This window comes from Eubalaena glacialis, chromosome 11 (genome assembly GCF_028564815.1).
Source record: "Eubalaena glacialis isolate mEubGla1 chromosome 11, mEubGla1.1.hap2.+ XY, whole genome shotgun sequence".
NCBI lineage: Eukaryota > Metazoa > Chordata > Mammalia > Artiodactyla > Balaenidae > Eubalaena > Eubalaena glacialis.
In genome coordinates this window covers 116,820,778-116,848,523 of record NC_083726.1, presented here as the reverse complement: position 1 = coordinate 116,848,523, position 27,746 = coordinate 116,820,778, and the positions used below count along the sequence as shown (strand labels likewise).

The 27,746-nt window shown below is 58.3% G+C and overlaps 1 protein-coding gene across 15 annotated transcripts in view; it reads left to right on the top strand.

Moving 5' to 3' along the window:
- MICAL3 (microtubule associated monooxygenase, calponin and LIM domain containing 3) overlaps window positions 1-27,746 on the top strand; it is a 189,197-nt gene that overhangs the window by 145,177 nt on the left and 16,274 nt on the right. For 9 of the 15 annotated variants that reach the window (XR_009702624.1, XM_061206117.1, XM_061206114.1 and 6 more), the window contains 9 exons: window positions 3,113-3,308; window positions 9,106-9,332; window positions 12,451-12,585; window positions 16,246-16,359; window positions 17,062-17,199; window positions 17,386-17,468; window positions 18,355-20,062; window positions 20,502-20,596; window positions 27,076-27,186. Coding sequence is in view for 14 of the 15 variants with exons in the window: in XM_061206117.1 (XP_061062100.1) it covers window positions 3,113-3,308; window positions 9,106-9,332; window positions 12,451-12,585; window positions 16,246-16,359; window positions 17,062-17,199; window positions 17,386-17,468; window positions 18,355-20,062; window positions 20,502-20,596; window positions 27,076-27,186 (2,807 nt within the window). In the remaining variant the exon portion in view is untranslated. Of the gene's footprint in view, window positions 1-3,112; window positions 3,309-9,105; window positions 9,333-10,629; window positions 10,717-12,450; window positions 12,586-13,554; window positions 13,618-16,245; window positions 16,360-17,061; window positions 17,200-17,385; window positions 17,469-18,354; window positions 20,063-20,501; window positions 20,597-27,075; window positions 27,187-27,746 lie in introns of those variants that run through there. The other 6 variants (XM_061206127.1, XM_061206118.1, XM_061206120.1 and 3 more) reach the window with 6 other exon arrangements.

Here is a 27,746-nt window from a genome sequence, read left to right as displayed (position 1 = left end):
CTGGCGCCTACCTCCGTGTTCCTCCAGAGCACCCTCCTTGGATCCCTGGGTGGGCCACGCACCCCTTTTCCATGCTCCCGTGGTCCCGCGTGTGTGCTCGAGCCCTGACGCCTCTACACGCCTGGAACCATCCCTGTGAGGACTTTCTCCGCCATGCCCGGCCTGCGACGCTCGGAGTAGAGAGTGTTTTCGCCTGCGTTGTTTCCCCAGGTTCTCGTGGAATTCCTGGCAGACACTGTGCGTCCCCCCAGGGGTCTTCCCATGAGTGCGCTCCTTCTCTACCTTGGAATTGCACAGTCTGAACTGATGGTGTGAGTTGTCTTCCCTGAAGTGACAGTTCTTACTCTGTTTTTCTTCTACCATCTAAAAGAAATACTGGTCTTTATTCCAGATTCATGGAGTTCCCCAAGACTTCGTAGTTGCCACCCATTTATTTCCCTTTCCGTTTAAGGGCAGTTGTCAAAAATACACGATGGGAAGGACAGAATCAAGTGGTACTGTGGTCGGGGACCCTTGGCCTTGTCTTTATCGAGCTGGGTTTTGATGAGGAGAAAGAAGGAGGCCGGGAAGGCTGGTGTTTGGAAAGGCTGGCCCCGCGATTAGAGCCTATGCCCTCAGAGGGCCTGGGGGCAGGTGTGGAGACTGTCGAGACTGTGTCCACCTACTGTGCTCCCTGCCTCTTTCGTGCTGTCACCTGGAGACCACGTGTTTCCTAATTTTCCACACGCCCTCGTCCAGCATCAGAGCTCACACTTCGGGGGCCCTGAGCTCAGTGTTGAAGGACAGTCCGGGTGTGTCCAAAATGAGGCTCCCGGGGCACCAAGACCGGGACGGGCAGATGTGTGCGCACGGCGCAGGATTCGTGCCCAGACCCCACGGTGATACGTTTACCTGCATTTGTAAGTGAACACGCCCCAGGTCTTGCTTTTCAGAAAGAATCTCTAGTGATTTGAAGGGTGCCATTTGGTGGGAGATCCTGATCACTGCAGCAGATGCTCTGAGACTTTATTCCGTGACTGCCTGCCTTCACAGGGTTATTTCTAATGATTTTACGAGGAGGTTCGCAACATGCGCACGACAGAAGGGCCAGCCTTCCTGACGTTTTCTGCACAACCTCTCACATCACAAAAGTTACTAAATCAGTGTTCCCACCCCGTCCTTCAGCCCTTCATCAGGGGGCTTCTGGGCTTCGCCTTAAGACCACCTGACACTGGCTGGTGTGACTTCACCAGCTAAACCTGGTGTCGGTCCCTAGAGCCGAGAGTGTCAGTGAAGCCAGGCGCCTGCCCTGGCGGGACGCAAGGCCCTGTGCGCCGCCCCGCCCCGGTGCCCGCGCCCCTCCACCCGGGCCCCTTCCCTGTGCGCGCCCTCTGCTCAGAGCCTCTTCCCGGCTTTCTGCGTCCAGTAACTGTCGTTCGCAATCCAGGGCAGATGGACACAACAAACTTGTACAGACTGGTGGTGAAGATGTTCCTGGACCTCAGCTGTATCACCTAACTCGTAGGAGAGGGAGGCAGTGTGTACGGGGCACAGAGATGGCACCTGCACAAACGCGCGTACATGCGTGTGTAATTCACTTCCTACCCGTAGTAACCCTGCGACGTGGGATTGTCCTTGTTCACGGATCAGGAAGTGAGCTCTCAGTGGTCGTGTGATTTTCCTAAGGTCCTTCAGCTGGTCACTGGGGGAGTCCGATGTCTCAGCGGGTCTGTCTGACGCTGCACCACATGTGACGTCCTGTCACAGTGGACACAGGAAAGTGGTCGGTGGGCCTCTTCTGCCCAAACGTGGGGTCACAAGGTGTGTTAGGAAGGGTAACGATGGAGATGGGGAAGGTGGGGGGCGCGTGACGGCGACATCGGACACCTGAGTCCTCAGAGTCCACGAGCCCATCGCGGGCCTCAGATTTTTTTCTTTCTTCCTTCCTTCCTTCCTTCCTTCCTTTCTTTCATTTATTTATTTATTGCTGCGTTGGGTCCTCGTTGTTGCGTGCAGGCTTTCTCTAGTTGCGGCGAGCGGAGGCTACTCTTCATTGCCGTGCCCAGGCTTCTCATTGTGGTGGCTTCTCTTGTTGCAGAGCACGGGTTCTAGGCGCGCAGGCTTCAGTAGTTGTGGCACGAGGGCTCAGTAGTTGTGGCACACGGGCTTAGTTGCTCCGCGGCATGTGGGATCTTCCCGGACCAGGGCTCGAACCCGTGTCCCCTGCATTGGCAGGCGGATTCTTAACCACTGCACCACCAGGGAAGCCCAGTCCTCAGATTTCTTCACAAAGGAATGATAGAATCTAGAAACCGTCATCGTGGGCCTCCCAGAGCAATAATTGACCAAGCAGGGTCATCAGTGGATCTTTAGCCCCCTGACGTGGGTATTCTGGGAACAGGTAGTCCAGGGTCTCTCCGCATCACCCCACAGATTACTTATTAATTACAAAGGGGAGAAGGTCTCTTTACCACAGAGACGTGGGTGGGCACCAGCTCAACCAAGCCGTCCAGCTGGTGTCACCAGGCACGAGGGGGCCTGACTGTCCTGCGTGGGTGCAGTGGGAGGGGCCCAGAGTCACCCACGAGGTGTTCCCGTGGAACGAAAAGTCTTGCCGTGAATCTAAACGTGAGACAGACAAACCCACAGTGTGAGAAGCTCTGCAGAACAGCTTACCTGGACACCTCAGTAGACCAGACAGATGCAGTGCCCGAACCTCGACTGGGTCCTGGACCATGGGGTGGGGCAGCAGGTCCTGGACCATGTGGAGTTGGGGGCAGCGGGTCCTGGACCTTGTCGGGGGGCAGCAGGTCTTGGACCGAGGGGGTGGGGCAGCGGGGAGGACTCCCTTCTCAACAGGCTGCTTTCCCTTGAGGGCCAGTCCTGCCCCTGCCCCCCGGCCAGTGTGCACTGCTCCCCAGGCTGTCGCGTCCCTGTAGGGCAGATGTGGGGTCTTTTGTCTTCTGCCCCCCTCACACCAGAGACCTCTGGGCTCTCCGGGGCCTGACCTTGTTGACTGCTGCCGTGTCCGGCTCCCTGGCCTCGTGGGACGGCTGCCCCTCCTTCCAGGGAGAAGTTCCTTCCCTCGTCCCTGTCGCCGATCCCAGAACTTTGCTTCTTGCTTGTCGTGCAGGCCCGAGCGTGAACGGCCTGGAGGAACCCAGCATCGCCAAGAGGCTGCGGGGCACCCCGGAGAGGATTGAGCTGGAGAACTACCGCCTGTCGGTGCGGCCGGCGGAGGGGCTGGAGGAGGTGCCCGAGGAGACGCAGGCCGAGCACAACCTGAGCAGCGTGCTGGACACGGGGACGGAGGAGGACGCGGCCAGCAGGTCAGCCTGGGGGGCTGCGTCTGCGGCGGGCAGGGGAGCGGGGCCCCGAGCCCGGCGGCCTGGGTTTGTGTCGTGACCCGTGACTGGGCGGGTCGTGTGACCTCTCTGCCTGCCCGCTCGTCCACGTGAGGGGCGGCAGCACCAGGGCCTCCTGCAGAGTCGTGCGAGGGTCCCGGGGTAGAAGGTGCTTGGGACAGAACTGAGCACGTGTAGGCGCTTGTAGGCGACGGCTGCGGACTCCAGCGTCCGACTCCTCACCTGGTCGTCCTCCGGGGCCTGTGAAATATACAGGATGTGCGTCTCGCCCCCTCGTGGTAAGGAAACTGATGGTGACCAGGACTAGGATGGAGGGTTGACTGAGGTTCAAGCCCAGGGTCTCTGGTCCACGTCCAGGACTCTCCGTGTTCCCTGCTGCCTGGTGCTCCAGCTCCCCACCTCGTTAGTCAGAAAGGACCAGTTTGTTTGACTTAATTCAGAGATTCAGGACTTACCGAGCGCCTACCAAGACGTTAACACTGCTTTTCATTGAAAAGGAACAGAAAAAATGTGCCCTGGTTTGGTGTTTACAGGTGTGTTGGGGAGGGGGCTTCCGCGGGGGGCGACTGTGCCCCTGGGGGTGGGTTCCATGGAGGCTCTGGGGTGACTCAGCCACCAGGTCGCTGTGCAGTCTCGGGGAAGCTGTCTCACCTCTCTGGGCTTCTTTCTTTCTCCCGTGTGTGGAAAGGAGCAGAAACCTGCATCCCAGGGCCCCTCACAGTGCGTGGTGCCGGCCGGCTGAGCCGCGCGCACCTTTGGGAAAGCGCCCCACACGCCCCCTCGTCTCTGTCCTTGTCCGCTCATTCCCACCACCCGCAGGCCTCCCTGAGTCAGTGGGGTCAGTGCCCAAGTCAGGGCTGGAAGAGAACAGGACAGGCAGGTGGAGTGGAGTCAGGACGGGCGGACCCCCTGCAGCCCCCCTTGCGGAGCCTCCCCGACCAGCGCCCTGAGGACGCAGCGGTCCCGAGGTGGGGCGGAGTGGAGGGCTGGGCTCGGTGACGTGGGCAGACCCTGTCCTGCAGGAATAACGTTTCCTGCACTGTGATCCGTAAACCGAGGGATTATGGGGCAGGAGTGGAGGTGATGTAGCCTGGGCTTTGCAGGAAGGCTGAGTCACGGCCTTCGCAGCAGGTGGGGTAGAAGGATAGGTCAGTCAGCACCCAGTGGTGTAGTAAATGCCCCATCGTACTCACATTCCCATTTGAAAAAGCGCTAAGCATGGATGCTATGTAAAGTGTAACGATGGTCTCGTAAGAGTGTGGCGCCAGAGCTGTCTTATTTCCCCAAGGAAGCCGTAAGATGCCTCCGTCCTTCCTTGGGGAGTCATCAGACTTGAAGATGAGAGATGACAGAGTTTCCAGGAACTGACCGGTCCAGGCGGGGATTCACTCTCCTCTTACCTCGGGCGCCTGCGGTGCGGGCAGAGCAGGGGACGCCGTTGGGATGTGACTTTGCAGGCAGACAACCCAGACTTGAGGCCTAGCTCCACTTTCTGCTGGTTGGGGGCAAGTTTCTTACGCTCTCTTGCCCTCCTTTCCTCATCTGCAAAGGACACTGCGCCTCAGAGGTTTGCTTTGAGGATTAAACCAAATAAAGTAGTGGGCACAGTGTCTGCGCCCGGTGGGCAGTTGCTGTAATCACTGTCTTACCTGTGGATCCAAGCACAGCCCAGGCAACCCTCACTAGGAGGGGCAGGGTGGTGATTCCTGTTTGGATTTCCTTGAACAGGTGGTTTAAGTGCCAGAAATCGGGCTTGCCTCGAATTTGCCCTGGGGCAGTGGTGACCAAGGTTCGCCTGCATCAAAATCACCCGCCGGCTCGTGAGAGCACAGACAGCTGGGGGGTTTCTGTCCCAGTCCGTCTGGGGTAGAGCCCAAGATCTGCACGTCTCAGAAGTTCCTGGCTGGTGCTGTGGTCTGGAGACCACGCTGTGAGAACCACTGCTCTAAATTTCTCAAATGTCCCTGATGATAAACACGTGCGACACTGGGTTGAAGGATAATTCCTGGCCCCGCTCCTGCCAGGGTCTCAGTGGGCGTGGGGTGGAGACCAGGAACACCTGTTTTGACAGACACCCAGGCGATTCCCATCATCTTCGCGGTTTCCTTCACACATTCACACAAGCAGAGAACCTTGGCCAAGGCCTCATCAGCTCCATGACCCTTCCTTGGAGGGGCGGGAAGGAGCATCTTCCAGAGGGGACCCTGGAAACAGTACTTCCATTTTCTCTGGGAGAGCCTGGGTGCCGGGGCAGGAGAAGGCTGGTCTGGTTTCCGTGTGTTTTCTCCTTCCTGCGTCGGGGAGGGCCGGAGCCCAGGTATGCTTCCCAGACGGGCAGCCAGGGCTGCAGAGGACTCCCTGAAGGTCACAGAAGACAGGGCAGCCCAAAGGGTGACAGCGTGAGCAACAGCCCCTCCTGCGAGGCACCCCTGACTGCTCCGCTCCTCGCCCTCCACCCGCAGAGGTGGTGAGTGAGCCGCTGCTGAGCAGGGTGCCGGCCTGAGCGTGGAGTGGTCTCCACCGCGTGCAGATCGCAGGACCCGGCAGGTCTCCTCCACGGTCGGCTCAGTGCTTACAGGGTTGGCAGCGTGGGCGGGACCTCGGGGCAGCCGCGCAGGACGGGGCATTGCTCGGAGACGCCCTGATTACTAGCGGGTTAATTTAAAAGTGAAGCCACCAGCAGCTTCAGGTGGTGTCCATCCGCAGCGGCTGCCCGAGTTCCCAGGTCGACCGCGGCTGCCAGGAGCCGGGTCGTGACCTTCCTCCTGGGTTTGACGGGGTGACCTGATGTGGGCGGACGCTGGGGGTTCCTGACGTCTCACCCAGACCATCCCACCTCTGGAAGCCCGGCTTCCTCACTTGTGGGAACGGGGATGATAACAGTGGCTGTGCCCTTGAGCTACTGTATGGTCAGGTGAGCTGATCCACGTGAAGTGCCTCGTGCTTCGAGCACGTCCTCTTCCCTGGGTCTGCTCCTCTGCTGGCTCTTTTAAGTCTGGAGCAGACCTTGTCCCTTGAGAAGCTGGTCCGTTGGCTTTGCGTCCTCCTGCCAGCCCACCGTGGGCTCGGTGAGAGGAAGGCGCTGTGAGAGCAGTGATTCGGACACGCCCAGTGGGGAGGCTCCTGCTCCGCGGTTCCAGCGGGACGCGTCAGCTCCGCCGGTGGGCTTTGCTGAGGACCTTCACAGGGACCACCTCCCACCCTGTGAGCTCGGGTGCAGCCTGCCTGGCCTTCCTGGCCGCGTCCCTTGTCTGCTTTTGCCCGTCTCGGCAGTGCCAGGCAAGCGATAAGAGAGGGTGTGGTCTGGGAGGCTGCCTGGATCAAATAGCCACACGGGGCAGGATGTCGTTACAAAGGTGGAAACAGATCCCTGCTGTCGTGGAAAGCTAGTCCTGACGACTACGTTTTCTGGCTCTCGTGTCTTCTGGGAGGCCGTGTCCTGAGGTCCCCCTCTCCTCCCTAAAGGACAGGGAAGTCGGTTGTCTTGTGTTTTGTTCTGCTGTGGGGATTCTGCCCCCTGGAAGTGTTCCAGGCTGTAGTCCAGGCGGGGAATGTGCCTCACACAGATCCTTCCTCCTGCCCCTCAAAGGCCAGACCCAGAGATTCAGGCACTGGGAGCAGCCAGAGAATATATTATAAGATGAGCCTCGAGTAGTGACTTTACACTGCGAATCTTACATGACGTGAGGAGCCTAGCCAGACCCGGAGGGCTGCTCTGAGGGCCGTGGACAGTGACGCCCGGGGAGGAACAGCTGGCAATACCTGTCCGTCTGTCTCTGTCCTTCACAAAGGCAGGCAGGGCGGCTTGCCTGTGTCCCATCTCCAGAAGCGCGTGGCGCTCCAGAAGCATGGTTGACTTCCGCCCTGTTTTTATGCTCTGTGCCTCCCTTGCTATTCTCTGTGGTCCTTGAGCTGTCACAGCTTCAAGTGGGACCTCATCACGCTAGCTGCCCTCATGACATGGCACGGGGAGGGGCTGCCCTGAGCCCACCCCCCAGAGAGCTGCCCGCTGACAGCTGGGGCCCCAGTGTGCCTGGCATGAAGGAGGGCAGGCTGGCCTCCCTGTCCACCTGCAGTGTTGCAAATCGACCTGAGGTTAGAGCTGAACATAGGAGGCATTCTTACCCTGATTTCACGTTTGAAAGATGTTAAATGACACACACGGGCTCACATGTTGTCGTTAGTTAATGAGAGTAAAGAAATGAAATCACAACGATAAGGCAAAAATCATGGCTAAGTAAACACTGAGGGCTGATCAGACTCCAGAGGACAAGCTTTCTGTGGTCCACATTCTTATGTCTTCCCACTTGAAACTGCCTCGTACAGACCCCCACCACCCTGCATTTACCGCCCACCTTGTCTAGTCCTGGTGTTTGCATCTTATCTCCCCTGACACTGAAGATCTTTTCTGTGGCAGCTTTGTGACGTCTAGGAAGGGCGCTGTGAGCAGAGACACTCAGTAAGTTTTAGTTGAATGAATGAATGAAGTAGGAGTCGCCAGACTGAGCTGCGGACAGCGAGGAGCCGCTCGCTCTTTCTGAGTTCAGCGGCTGAGCTTCAGTAGGTGCTCAGAACCGTCTGCTGAATGCATGAATGCACGAGTGTGTGAGTGCGTGAACAAGCGAGTGGGTGGCTGGAGGACCCGAGTGTGGCACAAGCGTGATGCGGTCAATAAAATCTCGCTCCACTAGGGGCGCCCGCAGCAAGCGGGTGTTCACACCCCCTTCCCGGCGTGGACACAGGCTTGGAGAGCATGACCAGCTAGCTCATGGTCACACAGCTGTCGTGGCAGAGCCCTGCGGCCCAGTGAGGGGTCGAGGGACGCAGCCCGGGAGGCCACCCTCACTTCTGACTCGATGAAAGCGGTGGAGTCCCCAGCGCCACCCTCGGGTGCAGTAATTTTCTAGAAAGGCTACAGGACAGAACCCACTGGCGGGGCTGTGCTCACGGCCCTTCTCTGTTACGGGGAGGGGCACGGAGGCCAGTCGGAGAAGGGCGGCTCCCGTCCCCGCGGGCTCAGGCAGAGCCACTCTCCTGGTGTTAATGTGTGATGACACCCACAGAACCTTGGGGTCCACGTTCCCTGTGGAATGTGGTTGACCCCGGTCTCCGGGTCGGCTGATGCTGGTGACTCAAGGCCTTCACCCCAAACCACATTCTTAGACTCTCCATCCTGACCGGAGGCCCCAGGGAGTCAGGCCTCCCCATCAGGCAGGGCACCCCGGGGCTTAGGGTCTCCCTCCCAGACACGGGCAGCTGGGCCGGGCTCTCTGAGCAAGGCGGACGCTCTTAGCCCCGGGAGCAGGCGCCGGGGCCCTCGCGCAGCGAGCGCCTCTCCACAGGGTGGGGGCTTGTCCAGGCGCCCTCACCCGCAGCGCTGCACACTGCGCTGTGGTGTTTGGGAGCGGGGCCCGGGGCTCCCTTTCCTGCGAGCAGAACCTCCGCCAGCCCGCTTCCTGCCGGCGGCCCGTCTTCCCACCCGAGATCCTCCAACGAGACGGTGCGTCCACGGGAACGGAGGTGCTCTTCACCCTCGGTCCCCAGGGTCACGAGCTTCAAGCCTGTGCTCAGCGGGGCTGCCCCGGCCCGTGTGGCCCATCTTGCCCTCCATTCACCCTCTGTGCGCTGGCCCCAAGGTGTCCTCCCTCCCTTCCCGCCCGGCGGGTGCCTTGCCGGGGGCCTCTGCCTGTGCCTCTGGCTTTGAGCCGCCCCCTTCTCCGTTCTGGGGTCCCCTCACTGGGTTCTGTGGTCATTTCTGCAGCAGTTCTGAGTCCGAGATGGAGGAGGAGGAGCCCCCGCTGCCCCCATCGGACCTGGGTGGCGTGCCCTGGAAGGAGGCCGTGAGGATCCACGCTCTTCTGAAAGGAAAGAGCGAAGAGGAGCTCGAGGCCTCCAGGAGTTTCGTGGCTGGGGAGGAGGATGCAGAGGACGCGGAGGACACGGAGGACGAGGAGGACGAGGAGGACGAGGAGGACGAGTCTAGTGAAGGTCAGAGTAAAGCCTCTCCTCCCGCCCCGGCCCGGGTGTGGGAGGCTTCTGTAGCCGGGGTCACGCGACATGCCTCCACTGGCCCCAGGGGACCCACAAAGGGCTGTCCAGGTACAGCTGGATGCAGAGGCGGACAAGGGCCTCCTCCAGGTCAGGCCACTCGTCCTATCCTGTTCCAGCTAAAGGAACGAAGGGAACTTAGCTTTCTGGGGGTTCCCTGGTTCCTGGTCCTGGATGTCGGAGGCTGCTGAGCATTGAGGAGGGAGGGCCCCCCAGGAGGGGTCACCTGTGGTGCGTGGTGACGTGCTGGGACCTGTGTCCTGGAAGGTCGGTCGGGCTGGCTCTGAGATGCCTCTTGTCTCGCACTCGAGGTGTTGGGTCCTGTCCCGTCCGCCTGTGTGATCCCGAGTGGTGAGGAAGAGCTTCCTGGGCTCCTTCTCTGGCCTTTGTCGGAGGGTCATTCTCTCTGTTCCGGCTGCACCGGGCCTGGAGTGGTGAGCAGGGCCAGGCAGGCAGAGACCTGAGTCCACGGGAACTCGTGTCTGCTCAGGCCGTGCTCTCCCTGTGGGGTGTGGACAGGACGAGGAGGACGTGAGCCGTTAGCCAAGGAGCCTGGCCCGTGGGGCTGGCCCTGGAGGGCTCTGCGCCTCGCAAGCTTGTCTCTCTGTTCCTCTTGGAGTTCCCTGTGCTCGGCGGCCAGTCCCAGCCCGGGCTCGCTCGCTCCAGCTCAGCGAGGGCCGGGCGCTGACCAGGCAGGGTGCGCGTGACCCATGGTCCTCAGCTGGCAGTGGAGCCCCGAGCTGGCGGCCCTGACGAGGTCGGGCGGCAGAGGTGGGGCCTTCCTTCCTCGGGCTCCTGGAGCCCCCATGGCCCCGGTCCTGCTGTAGGCCTCCCTCCCACCCGGAGGTTGGGGTGGGACCCCAAGGCAGCACGTGGGGCCTGCACACCGCCCTCGTGTGAGGAGCAGGGGGATGGCGTCCGGGGCTGCTTCCTCCGCCGGCTGTGTCTGTAGAGCCGAGTGCCCCGGCGTGAGTCAGTGGGGATCGCGTGCACAGCCCGCCCCGGGGAAGGCCACTTGGCTTGTAGCTCCAGACACAGCCAGGGGTCGGGGCGTGCCCCCTTTTCAGGAGAGCTTGGCCCTGCTTCCCTCCCGAGACCTGATCTCCTGGACGTGGAAGTAGCGTCCGGCTCCAGCCTGCGGGAACGGGCTTGGAGTGGAGGAGCCTGGAGATGACTCTTCTCTCTGTCCTCTCCTCCCCATCTGCCCCCACGCGGTGCTTTGCTGTGGGTGTGGAAGGAGAGTACTGGCCCCGGGACAGAGAACTCCTGCAAGGCCAGCCGCTGGGGCACCTGCCAGAGGAAGAGGACATGGGTACACATGAAGGTACCTCTGCCCACCTCCACCCCGGCCCCTGGCAGCCGTCCAGCCGCCCCCGAGAGCAGGTCCCCCGTGGAGAGACGGGGTTTCCTAGAGCTGCAGCGGCGGGCGAGGCATCCACCCCTGGGCGCCCTGTGCCCCTTGACCGTTTGCTGCCAGTCCCTCATCCGGTTACGACTCAGCTCCTCCTCTGATGTGAGCCGAGCACCTCACGTCACAGTCAGCTCTCAGAAGTGGCGGGGCCAGCACAGGCGCCCGGAGCCCCTCCCCTGTGCCTGGGCGATGAGTCCCCAAGGCTGCATGCACTGGCGGCACGCAGGCACGCCCCGGGGAGAAGGCTCGCTGTCTTCCCCTGCTTGCCTGGAAGGTGGAGAAGGGGCCTGCGTTTCCTCCTTGACTTAATGTCTTGGTCTGAAGACAGTCGGGCTCTCTGGTGGCTGCTGTGACTCAGCCCCGTCCAGCACCGCCAAGGCCCCTCGACCCTAGAGGAAGCCCTTAGAGGCCAGCGGCTCCCAAGAGAGCGCAAGGGCTGCGACCCCACGCCCAGCACAGCCCCCATCCACGTTCGGTGGCCTTAGCGGTGAGTTCTGCCCATGTCACGTTCCCTGTTGCTTGGAGATTAGGAGGTTGTCGTTTTCGTGATGAAGCCAAAGCCAAGGCCAAAGCCAGGTTGCCCAGTTAGACCGTAGAGAGTCCTGATCAGGTGGTACCTGCTCTTGCTGCCCGAAAAGCCAGCCTCCCTCCTGTAGGGTCCCCTCCCCCAAGCTGCTGGCTGTCCCTTATTTTAACCCAACTGTATGGCATGGTCCAGGCACTGATTATGGGAGCCCTTGGGGCAGGGGTGCATGCAGATTCCTTGGGCCCCGAGAGCAAGAACAGCCTGAAGGCGGGGGCCCTGGTGAGTTCTCACCTGGCTAAGAAGCAGAGTCTTATGTCCAGGGGGGGATCAGCGGGGCACCAGTAGAGTGTTCGGGAAGCGGGCTTTGACCTCAGAAATGGCAAAGGGGGATTGACCTCTTGTTCCCGTGAATTCCCAGCGCTCTGGGGTCTGCAGGACAGACTCCACTTCCCCCCCACCGTAGCCTTTTTTGACCCCACCCCGCCTCAGCCCAGCATGCTGCATGAGGCCCATTGTAGAAGGGGATGTTTTTCTCTTTAGCTGCAGAAGATAAAAACTAGAATCCCAACAGCGTCACTGTCTACCCCGCTTGAGCCGGCTGGTTCGTGGCAGAACTGCCCTGTCCCGCCCCACCTCTGTGTCCACGTGGCAGGTGGCCATAGGCACGGGCTCTGTGGCCAACAGAGCCACGTACTTGGGACCTTGGGAGGCTGGCCCTGCAGAGGCCAGTTGTGATCCGCTCTTTTCTCCTAACTGGACACTTGGGTCCCTCAGACGCAGTTAAGATGAAAAGAGCTTCAGAAAGGAAGGTACTTTCTGCATCGGAGGGAAGTGTAGGACTCTTCATCCACATCGACAGCTGCATGAGGCTTGAAGGGACTGAATCAAGTTGAACGAGTAGAAGTCGGGCGTGTGTGCGTGTGCACGTGTGTGCGTGCTTATTCTCAATTCTTGCCTCTTTCTGATTCAAACTGATCCTGGCAAATATGGTAACTTTTCCTTCTGTTTCCTCTCCTGTGGTGTTTGATCCTTCCTTCCCTGGACTGTTTACTTTCTCCTTCCTTCCTTCCCGTCATCTCTCCCTTCCTCATCTCCTCTGCCCCTCGAACCTGGTACACTAGCTGGGAGCCCAAGGCTGCAGCAGCTCGTAAATCCAGCCGATCCCTTGGAGATCCAGGCTGACGTGCACTGGACGCACATTCGTGAGAACCAGGAGGAGCGAGTGTCACCGGCCTCTGAGTCCCCTCCTTCCAGAGGTAACTCCTCCGGGCGCAGGGTGCCTGGCACCTCTGTCCCGCTTCCCCTCGGGCTGCCGGGGACTCTTCTGTAGGGCGGGGCCCCCGGGCTCCTCACAAGTGAGAGCCAGCGGAGCATGTCTGCTCCCTGGGCTCTCGTCAGAGAATATGTGAAGTCTCGGTGGGTAAGAGGTGGGCTGTTGTCCACTGACGCGAAACAGTGAACTTGACGTTGGGAAAACCAAGAATTTGCTGACTTTGCCCGTGCCACTAGGCAGGGTTTTTCCTTCTCCACTTGGAGGAATGTCCTGTGCTTTTCCTCATGCGGTGTGTCTCGGTCTGGGTGTGCGCGGACAGGATGGGGTCAAGGGACCATACCTTGGACTGAAATGAAGTTTTAAGAAGAAATTTATATCAAGGAGGTTACCAGCTCTAGGTTTTAGGGGAGGTGCTCTGCATCCCACGGCAGGATGATGATGAACCTTGTTCTGGCTTCTTTTAAGGCAGGAAAGGAAAACCTGGAGACCGTTGGGGGCATCCTTCCCGTGCCCGACCTCGGCGTGCCCGCCTTGGTGCTTCGCCCTCTGTCTCTTGCTCACCTGTCTCCACGTTTGCACTCAGTGCCTGTTGGGGACACAGCCTGCAGGGTGCCGAGGGCACAGAGCGGGTGGCCTGGCCTTCATGGGAGGTAGCCACCTTCGCCGCAGGCAAGGCCCACCTCTTTAACCACGTTTGCAGCCGCGTAAACACCCAGCAGCTCTGCAGGAGCCGAGAGAGAGCCTGCTGACCGGGGACGCCGCCTTGACCCCCCGTGCTCTCTCTCCTCTCCCTGTCCCGACGCCCCACTTGTCCCTGGTCGGTGCCGGACGGGCCTCGGGCTGTAACGTCGTCCGTCTCTCTTCCGTGTGGACTCCAGGAGGACCTTCGCTCTCCTCGCCGGGAACGCTTACTCCTGTGTAACTTTGTATTTATCGTCTGTTTCAAATTCAGGGCCCGACCTTCCCTCCGTTCGCCGTGCAGCAGTGCAGGCCTGGCTGGAGTCGGTCTCCGGAGGTTGTCGGGTGATGTTCGTTCTCTGCCCGCTCACCATAACCACTCTCTTGGCAGCTCTGCTGGTCCCTTAACCCTGGACTTCCGGTGCTGCCGCTAGTGCATGCGCGGCGGAGGGCGGGGGCACGTGCATGCCTCGCTCAGGCCGCCGCCCTTGCATGGACCAGACACGCGCCACGCAGAGCAGTAGTGCAGTCGGGCAGGGGTGGGCGTCGTTTTGTTAGTAGAGATCGGGGGAAGTCGAAGCTGAAGGACTGTGTGCAGCACTGGGGCTCAGAGTCCGCAGAAATGAGGCTGGACAGTGGCGGGGTGTGGGGTGGAGGATTCTCGTAACGGTCAGCAGACCTCCCGGGGTGCCACGGCTGAGGCAGTCAGTACTGGGGTGGGGGCCAGGCTGGGTCTGCAGGCCGAGGTGCAGGGCTCTCTGCAAGCTCTCAGGGCACGAGGGAGCCGAGAGACCTTGCTTGTCCTCAGTGCACTTTTCGGGGGGGTGGGTGTTTCTCAGCGAGGGGCTCTGGCATCCGGGCAGGACGTGGGACAGCCTTGGCCCCCACCGGTTGTGAAATGCAGAAGGGCCGGGTGCCCCTTCCGGGCGGGCAGGATGGTTGCCCCACCAGCCGCCTGCCAGCCGCCCGTTGTCCTCCTCGGCTCACAGGTCAGGAGGCACCTTCACGCCGAGCTGTAGAGAGGGCTGTAGAGAGGGTCATCCTCTCCTAGTTAGTTTTGTCCCCGGGACGGTTGGACGAGGCTGAGGTATCGGGACGTCCCAGCGGCCGCCGAATAGACCAGAGCTGAGCGTGTCGGCACCGCCTGCTTCCTTGTGTGTGGCTGCTTCTAGCACCCGCTCCGTCCTAACTTGGATTAACCCCCAGTTCCCTCCCTCAAGCTGTGTCTCTTTCAGCGTTGCTGCTGCTGCTGCATTGATGCTTGTCGTGTATTTTGATACGTGTGACAGTCGTTCCTTTCAGGGCGCCGCTGAGGACCGTAGGCTCCTAACCCCGAGTCTGCGCAGATGTTTCTCTGAGTAGGAGAACCGCTGGGGGCCGCAGGGCCAGGTCTGGGCTTGGGCTGCTCTAGTGTCCTGTGTCTGGAGCCACGCCAGGCTGGGGAGTCCATGTCACGCTTGCTTCCAACGGACTTGCCAACACAAACGTGTAAAATTGCCTCTCGATGCCCGGCCGCTCGCAGACTGATTCTAGCATGCGTGTGGGCCCGGCGGGCACCCGCTGTGGGGTGGGCCCGGGTTCTGTCCCCATCAGTGGCCAGCTCGCTGTCCCACAGAAAGCACGGGGCGGAGAGGCTTGTTTGCCTCAGAAGCCCCCTTCCCTGGCGTGTGATGAGGGAGCAGCAGTGCTAGTGCACAGAGGTCTCAGTCTGTGGAAGTAACTGAGTGCTCGCCGCAGGGCTTCTCCCGGCAAATGCCGTCATCAGAGGAGGGCGTCCCGGCCCTGCCTCGTCCGTCCCAGACCGATTTCATAGCACTCTCCAGAGCGGGTGTGCACCATCACCTCGTCTTAGTAAGCCGAGTGCACTGAAGGGGTGGTGAGGATAAGTAACAGCTTAAGGAATTACTTAAAAACACCAAGGCTCACCCGCCTGCCACCTGGGTCAAGAAATACAGTCCTAGCACCTAGAGGTGCCCACCTCCAGACCATCACACCTGTCTTGTCCCCAGTTTCCTTGTGCTCTGACCCTGTGGCCGCTCACGGTCACTGCTGGTTACTGCACGGCCCCGGGCGCCGGGGACACAGCTTCATGAGGCCGGGCTGCTGGCCGTCGAGGGTCTCGTGGTCCTTTGGCCTGGCCTTGCGTTTCAGCGGGCTCCTCTGCTGCCCAGCCTGCCGGGCTTGACCCTCAGGCCAAGTATGTGCGGGTCAAAGGCCAGCCCCTTTCCTGAAAGGAGACCCGAGAAGAGCCCCCAGGGCGCCCCGGGAGGAGGGACTCCTGGTCCAGGCAGCGCGATGCGTCTGTGGCTGCTTCCTGCTGCCTTCTTGTAACCTGAACTGTAGTCTGAGTTCTTCTTGTGCAGGGTTGGGAACAGGTGTGAGAGAGTGTGTGTGTGTGTGTGTGAGTGTGTATGTTAGGCTCCTTGCTCAGGAGAAATGAAGCTTTGCCACATTTTGCAGCGCTGAAGGGCTGGTCTTGAGTCCAAAAAACGAACTTTCCACATCCCCTTGTCCCTCTCTCTTATGCTTAAAAAAAGTACGTGTCTAAATTCTTCCAAGCGGGGCTGCAGCCCTGCCGGTTGGTCACCCCCCTGCACACGGCACTGGCGCCAGGCTGAGCGGTGGGGCTGCGAACAGACACCCCAGCTGCCTGGGCGCCGAGTCCTCCCTGAAAGGCAGGGTTAGCAGCCCCCTCGAGACTTAAGCGACTCCTGCACACAAAGCGGTCGGTGCAGGGCCCGGCTGCCACGTTTGCAGCTGGGTGCCTGCCTGATCCGTGTTCAGGAGGCCCCGCCCTGCTCTCGGAGATCTCCCGGCCCACCGACCCACACCCAGGCAGGCTTCTCCCCTCTTCGCCTTGTGGTCGTCACGTGACAGCCCTGGGAATCCCCTGCCGATGCGTCTGTCGTCTGTCTGTCTGTCCGTCTCTCTCCTCTTCCTTCCTTTGAACGTCTCTGCCTTGCAGTCCCGTTTGACGAGGACGACCTGGAGGAAGATGTGGACTCAGAGCCAGCAGAGGTAGAAGGCGAGGCAGCGGAGAATGGGGACACGGGGGACACTGGCGCAGAGCTGGATGATGGTACGGGGACCCCAGAGCCTCCCCCAACCGTGGTGCCCATCCTCTTCCTCCTGGGTAGGGGGCCGCAGTGGTCTGAGCTCAAGGAAGACGGAACGCACATTAAAACGGAAGTGAGGTGCTCAGAGGAGCGGCCGTTAGGGCTCCTGGTTCCTTCCTTGTTCTGCCACTAATCTGAAAGCGTGTCGTTTCACCCACCCTTTGGACGTGGGCTGCACTCGTTGAGTCATGGGGAGAAACCGAGCAGATTCAGGGCTTCCTACGAGGGCTTTAATCCAGCTGCTGCCTCTGGAAGCTGGCACGAGGAGGAGGTGGCGTTGAGGGGGAGGGGCAGGGACTGGGCTGGGAGGTGAGAACGGGCGGGCTGGGCGCTAGGAGCCTGGAACTGGCGGCAGGGGCGGCAGGGCCGGGAGGGCTCCGAGTCCCCAAGGCTGGTCCTTCCTGTGGAGCCGTCCATGTGCTCAGGAAGGCCCGCACCCTCAAAAGAGAGGGGGTGCCACGGGCGTCCTGGGGCTCCGCGTCGCAGAGGATGCTGTGTTGATGGACGAGTCTCAGGAGGGGGACCAGTGGGCAGCGCCTGGCCGGGATGCAGAGCTGGCTGGACCTCACGCTGCAGCTGATGGCCTGGCGGCTGTCCTCTGAGGAGCCGGGAGCCTGGCAAGGAGCACAGCCTCACTGGGGGTCTGTGCTCGCTTCCCTCGGCAGGTCAGCACTGGTCGGACGACGTGCCGTCAGAGACCGACACGGAGCTGCAGCAGGTGGCGGCGGGAGTGGGACTGGAGCTGCGGGTGTCTGAAGGCGAGGAGGAGCCGCCACCGGCCTCGGCAAGGCGCACAGAGAGAGGTCTGTGTGCGAGCCCCTCCCTCCCTGCACGGCCCCTTCCCCTGTGGCACCTGTGCAGCTCACCTTTGGACCTTTGGACGCAGATCCTACACTGGTGACACGGCCGAGGCCGGAACGCCCTGGGAGCAGCCCCGCTGCAGCGCAAGTGGGTGTTTCCTCTCACAAATCCTGCGTCTGTTTTCTCAGGTCGCTTCCCAATCTCCAGCCCCAGCCGGTCCCCTGAGGAGCACTCGGTCCTGTCCTCCCCAGCCCACAGCCCCAGGGCACAGGTAAGGGTTTGGGGCCCACTTTGGAGGCAGAGCTGATGGGACTCCTTAGGGGCCTTGGTGTGAACCCAGTTTTTTGTTCCCTGTGCTGATGGGCTGTTGAAAACAGGAGCGGCCCTGGGGCTCCGGCCCGGTGTGGCCTGCTGTGCGCCAGTCCCACCGCTGAGCTTCCCACCACTGTTCTCTGTGTGTCCACACAGCACGCCGTTTTAAACATAAATTCATTTTTAAGTTAAAACGGTAGTATTTGTGGGATTACTGGTTTGATACAACAGATGTGTTTTTTCTCAATATTATGCTAAAATGAACGTATGATTTTCTAAATTAAAAATACTTGTCCAGGTAACCAGTGGTCTTTGAACTACGCACTGCAGGATGCTCCGTAAATAGATGGTAACACTGTGTCCTGTGGAGCACGTTTTAGGGGAGGCCATCTAGAGGGCGGCCGGAGCTCGAGGCCTGGGGCTACTTGGCTTGGTCTTTGGGGTCCTGAGGAGCAAGGTGATTTGGGGGGTTTCATCTGCAGTGAGGCCGGGGCGTGGCAGGAAGGACAGTCCGGAAGGCAGAATGCGATTGATGCTGTTTTAAGTCTCACGTCAGAGACCTCGGAGCTCTGGGGCTTGTCGTTAGCATCCTTTGGCTGTTGTCAGTTCAGGGCCCAAAGAACCGGATGCGTTTGGGATGAACCCAACCTGAAAGCTTCACGTGTTCACTGGGTGAGGGGCTTTGAAGCTTGACAGACAGATCAAAAAGGGGGGTGTCCTCCTGGCCCTTGATCGTGGCCCCCCGTATGGAGAGGGTGTTTCAGGAAGCTCAGGCCCTTGGTGGGAGAGCACGCCCGTCAGAACCTTGCCTTCTAAGCAGCTCCTGTCACCTTGCTTTCCCACAGGGCGCCCGAGCCCCGCTCGCCTCTGCAGCTGCCACGAAGGGATTGCCCGCGGAGAGCCCTGTGCCAGAGCCAGAGCCAGAGCTCTCCCATGGGGAGCCCACAGCCGGCACACCCGTCCGATCACAGCCCGAAGCCAGGACGCCGCCCTCGCCTGCAAGCCCACAGCGCCGGTCCCCGCTGGCCCCCCTCCCCATCTGCTCCCAGCCTCAGCCGTCCGCCGAGGCCACCGTGCCGTCCCCCACCGTGTCCCCCATCCGCTTCCAGCCTGTGCCAGCCAGAACCTCCACCCCCCTGGCCCCCCTCCCCGTGAAGAGCCAAGGGGTCACCAAGGACACACTGGGCAGCCCCCTCCCTGGGGATGAGGCCCTGAAACGCAGCGACCTGGTGGCAGAGTTCTGGATGAAGAGCGCAGAGATACGCCGCAGCCTGGGGCTCACGCCCGTGCGACGGGGCCCTGGACCCGAGCCCGGGTTCCAGCCCGCGCCCCTGCAGGCCTTTCCAGCTGAGAAGCTCCCCCAGGGTGAGGGACCCTGGCTTCTGAAACCCACACCCGTCCCCGGGAGGCTGGGGCCGCCCGCTGCCGGGGGGGCCCAGCCCTCCCCGCCCACCCCGGGGTCCCCACCTGGCAGGGAGCCAAAGGGCGCCCGGGCGGAGCACAGAGACCTGTCCAGCAGCTCGGGGCTGGGCCTGCAGGGCAGCTCCTCCCGCACCAGGACGCCCGGCAGCCAGAGCTTCAGCACCTCTGACTCCACCATGCTCACGCCCCCCTCCAGCCCGCCGCCCCCGCCTCCCGACGAGGAGCCCGCCACCCTTCACGGGAAGCCGGCCCTGGCGGGGCAGCCCGCAGCCTCGGAGCCCCGAGCACCGGCCGCGTGCGCGCGGACCCCGCGGGAGCCCGCCCGGCCGCCCCCGGAGGAGGCACCGAAGCCATTTGTGGAGAGCGTGGACGAGATCCCGTTCGCGGACGATGTGGAGGACACGTATGACGACCGCACGGAGGACTCGAGTCTGCAGGAGCCCTTCTTCACGCCCCCCTCCCGCTGGCCCTGCCCCGAGCAGCCCCTGGCCCACGAAAGCGCCCGGGGGCCCGAGAGTGGGGTCCCGCCGCAGAAGCGGGGGCTGCCGCTGGTCTCCGCCGAGGCCAAGGAGCTGGCGGCCGAGCGCATGCGGGCCCGGGAGAAGTCGGTGCGGAGCCCGGCGCTGAGGGACGCCATGGCCCGGCAGCTGAGCAGGATGAAGGAGATGGACACCGTGGCCACCGCCCCCAGGGCCCCCAGGGCCCCCAGGACCCCGGCGCCCCGCAGAGCCACCGCCGTGCCCCCCAAGGGCCCCGAGGAGCCCACCCCAACGCACAAGGCCACGAGTGAGGAGGTCCCGTCCCCTCCCTCGGACTCAGGGGGCCTGGACGGCTCGGTCACCTCGTCCGAGGGCTCCAGCGGGAAGAGCAAGAAGAGATCGTCCCTCTTCTCCCCCCGAAGAAACAAGAAAGAGAAGAAGCCCAAGGGTGAGGGCCGGCCCCCGGAGAGGCCCAGCCCCAGCGCCCTGGAGGAAGCAGCAGCCAAGCCCAGGTCCCTGTGGAAGTCCGTCTTCTCCGGGTACAGGAAGGACAAGAAGAAGAAGGGCGATGGCAGGTCCCGCCCCAGCACCCCTTCCAGCGGGGCCACCGTGGATGCCGGCAAGCCAGGGGCGTCTCCTGTCACGAGAGCAGGTACGGCAGCACGGGGGCCCCTCCCGGGCAGAGCGCACGGTGCAGGCTTTCCAGCCCCTGCAGCTCCCTCGAAAGACCCACTTCCCATGCTGCCCCCTCCCCTGGGGCTTCCTAGGGAGAAGGAAACTAAACCCAGCAGGACGTTCTGAAACCAGCGTGCAGCTGGGCGGGGGCCGTCGGGGTGGCTGTGACTTCCCAGGGAGGGCCTGATGGTGAGTGGCCGGGCGCTGGCGCCAGACGGCGCCCCTTCGGTGCGTGTGGGCCCAGTCCCGCCCGGATGTGCGTCAGCATCCAGGCTCGTGGCTCCAGGTGCGGGACAGACCCAAACTGGGGAGGACCACACCTCCGCTCGCCTGCCTTGGGCTGCCGTGGGTGTGGAAGTGGGGAGAGTACCCCGTGTGGCCACTGGTCACCGTCCCTGCTCTGCCTCTGCCCCCAGAGCTGCGGCCCCGGCGCCAGCTGAGCTGCTCGGAGGACTCGGACATCTCCAGCGACGATGTCCTGGAGCGGACCTCCCAGAAGTCCAGGAGAGAGGTGGGTGGGCCGCGGCTGCGACTCCGTCCCCTGTTCAGCGCCCCACCCCAGCCGACGCGCAGCTGAGCCCCGCGCCTGGCCCGTGTCCAGGCCGACGCACGGCGGGAGCTCTCCTCTGGGCCCGAGCCGCCTGTGTCAGGGCCAGTCTGAGGGGGAGCGCGTCCCTCTGACCACAGCTGGCCCCGGGCCCCAGGCGCCCTACTCATCCATGCCGACAGCGAGTCTGGGACCCCAGCCCTAGGATCCCACGAGCGCCCCCTCGCCGGGGGCCGCGTAGGGAACACTGAAGTCAGGGCTGCGCCCAGGACGTGCTGACCTGGCACGACGTTGTGTCCGGGTACGTGGTAACGTCACCCCGGTTCCTCCCCGAGTACGCCATTGGGGTGCGGGCGCTGCGTGGGAAGCACCTTGTGCTGAGGACACACGAGCTGCATCTGGGGGGGGAAGGGCCGTGGCGTCTGCAGGCGACTCGGGAGAAGAGGCACAGGTGGGCAAGGGTGTCGTCCGCCTCTCCGTCTCCTGCGGGTCTGAGCATCTTCAGAGTAAGAACTGAGGGGCGTGGGGCACCCCCAGAGCATGGGGCTGCGTCAGCCGGCGGGTGGGGAGCCTCCTGCAGACCCCCACGGGAGCCTCGGGTCTGCGCACTGGGGCACGTGGTTCCTCGACCCTGCTTCAGGCGGCTGTGAAACAAACCTCTGAGTTTCGTTTCATTTAAAAAAGCAAAAAACTAACTAAAAATGACTTATTTTTATTTAAAATGTTTATATAGAAAAATTAATACAGATTTTTAAAAAATCATCTGTACCCCTGTCAACAAGAGATAACTCACGTTTCCCACTTTGCCTCAGTTTGACTCAGATACAACCAAACCACGCGGCCTGGCCCAGGGCGTGAGCACTGGCCCTGGAGCTGGCAGCCACGTTCCCGGGGCTGAACCCCCAGAAGCCGGTGAAGCACCAGCGCGTTTTTTTTTTTTTAATTGAAGTGTAGTTGATTTACAATGTTGTGTTAGTCTTAGGTGTGCAGCAAAGGGATCTAGTTATACATATATGTGTGTGTATATATATACATATATTCTTTTTGAGATTCTTTTCCGTTATAGGTTATTACAGAGTGTTGAGTAGAGTTCCCTGTGCTCTACAGTAGGCCCTTGTTTATTATCTACTTTATATATAGTAGTGTGTGTCTGTCAATCCCAGTCTCCTAATTTATCCCTCCCCCACTTCCAATTTGGTAACAAGTTTTTTTTCTATGTCTGTGAGTCTATTTCTGTTTTGTATATAAGCTCATTTGTATCATTTTTTTAAGATTCCACATATAAGTGATATCATATGGTACTTGTCTTTCTCTGTCTGGCTTACTTCATTTAATGTGATAATCTCCAGGTCCATCCACATTGTCACAAATGGCATTATTTCATTCCTTCTTATGGCTGAGTAATATTCCGCTGTATATATGTGCCATGTCTTCTTTATCCATTCCTCTGTCGAAGGACATTTAGGTTGCTTCCGTGTCTTGGCTATTGTACATAGTGCTGCAATGAACATTGGGGTGCATGTATCTTTTTGAATTATGGTTTTCTCCGGATATATGCCCAGGAGTGGGATTGCTGGATGATATGGTAGTTCTATTTTTAGTTTTTAAGGAACCTCCATACTGTTCTCCGTAGTGGCTGCACCATTTACATTCCCACCAACAGTGTAGGAGCGTTCCCTTTTCTCTACATCATCTCCAGCATTTATTATTTGTAGGCTTTTTGATGATGGCCATTCTGACCGGTGTGAGGTGATACCTCGTTCTGGTTTGGATTTGCATTTCTCTAATAATTAACGATGATGAAGATCTTTTCATGTGCCTGTTGGCCATCTGTATGTCTTTGGAGAAATGTCTGTTGAGGTCTTCTGCCCATTTTTTGATTGGGCTGTTTGTTTTTTTGATATCAAGCTGTATGAGCTAGTTGTATATTTTGGAGATTAACCCCTTGTTGGTCTCATGGTTTGCAAATACTTTCTCCCAGTCTGTAGGTTGTCTTTTTGTTTATGGTTTCCTTTGCTGTGCAGAAGCTTTTGAGTTTAATTAGATCCCATTTGTTTATTTTTGCTTTTATTTCCATTACTCTAGGAGATGGAGCCAAAAAAAAAATTGCTGTGATTTATGTCAAAGAATGTTTTGCCTAATTTTCCTCTGGGAGTTTTATAGTATCCGGTCTTACATTTAGGTCTTTAATCCATTTTGAGTTTTTTTTGTTTTGTTTTTTAGTTTTTAATTTATTTTTTTATACAGCAGGTTCTTATTAGTTATCTATTTTATACACATTAGTGTACATATGTCAATCCCAATCTCCCAGTTCATCCCACCACCACCACCACCCACCCCCGCCGCTTTCCTACCTTGGTGTCCGTACGTTTGTTCTCTACATCTGAGTCTCAATTTCTGCCCTGCAAACCGGTTCATCTGTACCATTTTTCTAGGTTCCACATGTATGCGTTGATATACGATATTTGTTTTTCTTTTTCTGACCTACTTCACTCTGTATGACAGTCTCTAGATGCATCCACATCTCTACAAGTGACCTAATTTCATTCCTTTTTATGGCTGAGTAATATTCCATTGTATACATGTACCACATCTTCTTTATCCATTCATCTGTTGATGGGCATTTAGGTTGCTTCCATGACCTGGCTATTGTAAGTAGTGCTGCAATGAGCATTGGGGTGCATGTGTCTTTTTGAATTATGGTTTTTTCTGGGTATATGTCCAGTAGTGGGATTGCTGGGTCATATGGTACTTCTATTTTTAGTTTTTTAAGGAACCTCCATACTGTTCTCCATAGTGGCTGTATCAATTTACATTCCCACCAACAGTGCAAGAGGGTTCCCTTTTCTCCACACCCTCTCCAGCATTTGTTGTTTGTAGATTTTCTGATGATGCCCATTCTAACTGGTGTGAGGTGATACCTCATTGTAGTTTTGATTTGCATTTCTCTAATAATTAGTGATGTTGAGCAGCTTTTCATGTGCTTCTTGGCCATCTGTGTGTCTTCTTTGGAGAAATGTCTATTTAGGTCTTCTGCCCATTTTTGGATTGGGTGGTTTGTTTTTTTAATATTGAGCTGCATGAGCTGTTGATATATTTTGGAGATTAATCCTTTGTCTGTTGATTCATTTGCAAATATTTCCTCCCATCCTGAGGGTTGTCTTTTCGTCTTGTTTGTAGTTTCCTTTGCTTTGCAAAAGCTTTTAAGTTTCATTAGGTCCCATTTGTTTATTTTTGTTTTTATTTCCTTTACTCTAGGAGGTGGATCAAAAAAGATCTTGCTGTGGTTTATGTCAAAGAGTGTTCTGCTTGTGTTTTCCTCTAAGAGTTTTATAGTGTCCAGTCTTGCATTTAGGTCTCTAATCCATTTTGAGTTTATTTTTGTGCATGGTGTTAGGAAGTGTTCTAATTTCATTCTTTTATATGTAGCTGTCCAGTTTTCCCAGCACCACTTATTGAAGAGGCTGTCTTTTCTCCATTGTATAATATATCCTTGCCTCCTTTGTCATAGATAAGTTGACCATAGGTGTGTGGGTTTATCTCTGGGCTTTCTATCCTGTTCCATCGATCTATATTTCTGTTCTTGTGCCAGTACCATACTGTCTTGATTACTGTAGCTTTGTAGTATAGTCTGAAGTCAGGGAGTCTGATTCCTCCAGCTCCGTTTTTTTCCCTCAAGACTGCTTTGGCTATTCTGGGTCTTTTGTGTCTCCATACAAATTTTAAGATTTTTTGTTCTAGTTACGTAAAAAATACCATTTTTAAAATATATTTATTTATTTTATTTATTTTTGGCTGTATTGGGTCTTCGTTGCTGTGCACGGGCTTTCTCTAGCTGCGGCTAGTGGGGGCTACTCTTCATTGCAGTGCTCGGGCTTCTCATTGCAGTGGCTTCTCTTGTTGCGGAGCACGGGCTCTAGGCGCACGGGCTTCAGTAGTTGTGACTCACGGGCTCTAGAGCACAGGCTCAGTAGTTGTGGCGCACGGGCTTAGTTGCTCTGTGGCATGTGGGATCTTCCCCGACCAGGGCTCAAACGTGTGTCCCCTGCATTGGCAGGCAGATTCTTAACCACTGCGCCACCAGGGAAGCCCTTGAGTTTATTTTTGTGTATGGTGTTAGAGAAGGTTCTAATTTCATTCTTTTACATGTAGCTGTCCAGTTTTCCCAGCATCGCTTATTGAAGAGACTGTTTTTTCTCCATTGTATATCCTTGCCTCCTTTGTCATAGATTAGTTGACCACAGGTGCGTGGGTTTATTTCTGGGCTTTCTATCCTGTTCCATTGATCTATGTGTCTGTTTTTGTGCCAGTACCATACTGTCTTGATTACTGTAGCTTTGTAGTATAGTCTGAAGTCAGGGAGCCTGATTCCTCCAGCTCCATTCTTCTTTCTCAAGGTTGTTTTGGCTATTCAGTCACCCCCTTTAATTTAATAGATAAGTGCTGGTCCTCAGGCTATAGTTACTAGTTCCTTTGGATTTTTTCACATGCCACATGGGGAAATTACCTGTCTCCTTTTCAACTGCCTTGTTCTGATAATGAAAACCTTCCTCACTCTGGCTGGAGGCAGGATGTGCACACATGGCCAGGTGTGGCTTCCGGGAGGCCCTGACCTGGGAGAAGCGGCCGCCCCTCTCGCTCCCTTCCTGCCTTTGAGCTATTTAATGGGGCTGCCAAGCAGCTCTCTTCTAGGCTCAGTGGATGAGAAGAGGCCACGCTGACTGCCTGCAGTATCCCTGGTGGAAGTCTGTTATTCATGCCATTTAGGTCCCTTCCTTGGCGTATAATCGGGAGATGGCCACCCCCTCCCAGGGCTGCTGGGGCCTGTTCAGGGACACCAGCAGGACAGAGAGCTTGGGTGACTCGCAGTCTACCCAGGGCTCCCACCACCTGCCCCCAGCCATCACCCTGCAGCGTTCGGCCAGAGGAGGAGTCTGAACTTGCACAGAGAAAGAGCTCCTGTGACCTTGTGGTTACTTTACACACAAGGGGACTGAGGACAGAGCACAGGAAATTTGGGGCAAGTGAAGGAGGCGCTGTCTTCTCGGCAGAAGAGTGACCCCGGGCCTCACTCAGACGGGTTCACTGAGGTGATGCTGCTGGCGTCTCACTCCCAGCCTGCATGCAGCCGTCCTGGCTGACACGGGAAGAGCTATCATGTGTTTTAGTCGTGCATGTTTGTTTTAAACTTGTAGCTGATTTTGCTCCATTTCTGGGTTCTATTTTTAATTTTTGATCGTTGTTATTATTGCCGTTCTGCTTTGTTCTCCATCACGTCCCCTTAAAAGTCGGTTTATGTTCAGGACATGATGTACATCGAAGGCTGTGTCCTGTCCCTGTGGGAAGGCCTTGCTGCAGCCCCGCCCAGCCCGGCAGCCGAACCCTCGCTAACCGTGTCTGGGCACGCGTGGACGGCAGCAATGGGCAAGGACGGGGAGGTGCCTTGCTTGTCGCAGGCTGGGGGGCCATGTGGTGCTTTTGCTCCGGGTGCCAGTGGGGACAGGGAGGCCCCTCTGGGCCTGGGCGCCACAGGAACGGGGAGTTCTTGAGCCCTTGGCTCCGTGACCTGCAGGGTACATGCTCGGGGAGTCCCAAGACGGTCCTTAAGTGGTGGCTCTCCACTAGCACTGGAACTCTTAGAATAAAGATTACCAGGATAAACTCCTGAGTTAAATTCGGAAGCTCCTTTAAAGTCTGCAAAGGCTCCTTTTTCGTTTTCTTGGAGGCAGTAAAGAAGGTGTCCCTCAGTGTCGCCCGCATTCACCCACTGTGCCCGACACTTGCTGTGCCCTCCACGCCACGTTCGCAGGTGCAGCTGTGCTATCTGGCTGGGCGCCCCTCCGTTGTTGACAGCCCCACAGCCCTGCCAGAGCACGTCCTCCCTCCTCTTGGTGTGCAGAGCCCTGATCTGTCCAGGTTCACCGGCACCCTTCTTCCAGCTGCATTAGTTGGTTTGGGTTCGCTCAGACTTAAAATAGAAGCACCCCTGTTTCCTTCAGGCGTGACTTCTTCAAAGAACCTTGCAAGTGGTGCTCATCTGAAAAAAGTGGCTTTTGATACCAAACAAAAGAGTAGAAGGGTCCTGGGTTCTCTTTTTCCTTTCCCTGTGTGCCCCCTACAAGCAAGAGGCTTGGGGAAAACATTTCATCAACATGTTTACCCCCACTGTCTTAAAGAAGAGCAGACGTCCTTACATGGGAAACAGGTGATCTCAGCAATAAAGGCGCCCCGCCCTCCTGTCCTAACTGCCCAGCAGTCATTGTGCAGCCAGCCTCCTGTCCCTGCCCCTGCCCCATGCGAGCGTCTCCCGTGGATCTCCGGGTGCCCCCTGGCCTGTGGAGCTCCTGCCAGGCCGAGGGTCTGGGCGTCTGCGCACACCCCGCCCCCGCCTGCCCTGTGGCCTCCGTGACCCTGACTGAGTAAACCCCTGTCGTCCCCTCCAGCCGAGGACTTACACGGAGGAGGAGCTGAACACCAAGCTGACCCGGCGCGTGCAGAAGGCGGCTCGGAGGCAGGCCAAGCAGGAGGAGCTGAAGCGGCTGCACCGCGCCCAGGTGAGCAGTGGGGAGTCCGCACCCGCAGGAGGGCGGGAGAAGAGGCGAGCAGAGCCGCCTCGCGGTGGGGGGGGGGGGGCGGTGGTTGGGTGAAAGGGAGGGGCCAGGCTTTGAGTCTCCTAGATCCCTAGCTCTGGAAGAACCACTGTAAAGCCAGCTCGTGCGTTTGTCAGAGCTGTCAGCAAGAGGCAGCTGTGACTGGCTGGCCTCCGACACGCCTGGGATTTAGAGGTTGGAGCTGTCCTCAGGGTCCCAGGCCTTCCAGCGTTTTTTTTTTAAACAAAAAATAATTTTTTAATGTGAAGTATTAAAAGATACCTAAATGCAATGTGGTTTTTTAATGAAATCGTATGTATATAGTTGTGTTCATAAAGATTAGGACAATAATCAAAAGCTCTACAACGGCAAGAAACATTAACAGCAAGTCCAAATCCCAGCAAAGATATTCCTTTGGTTTTCCAAAACCAGTCTTCTCGTCCTTTCCCTGGACATTACTCTGGATCTGTGTTCCCTGCATGACCGGATCCCTGGATTTTATTTCATTTTCTGTGTGAAGATAT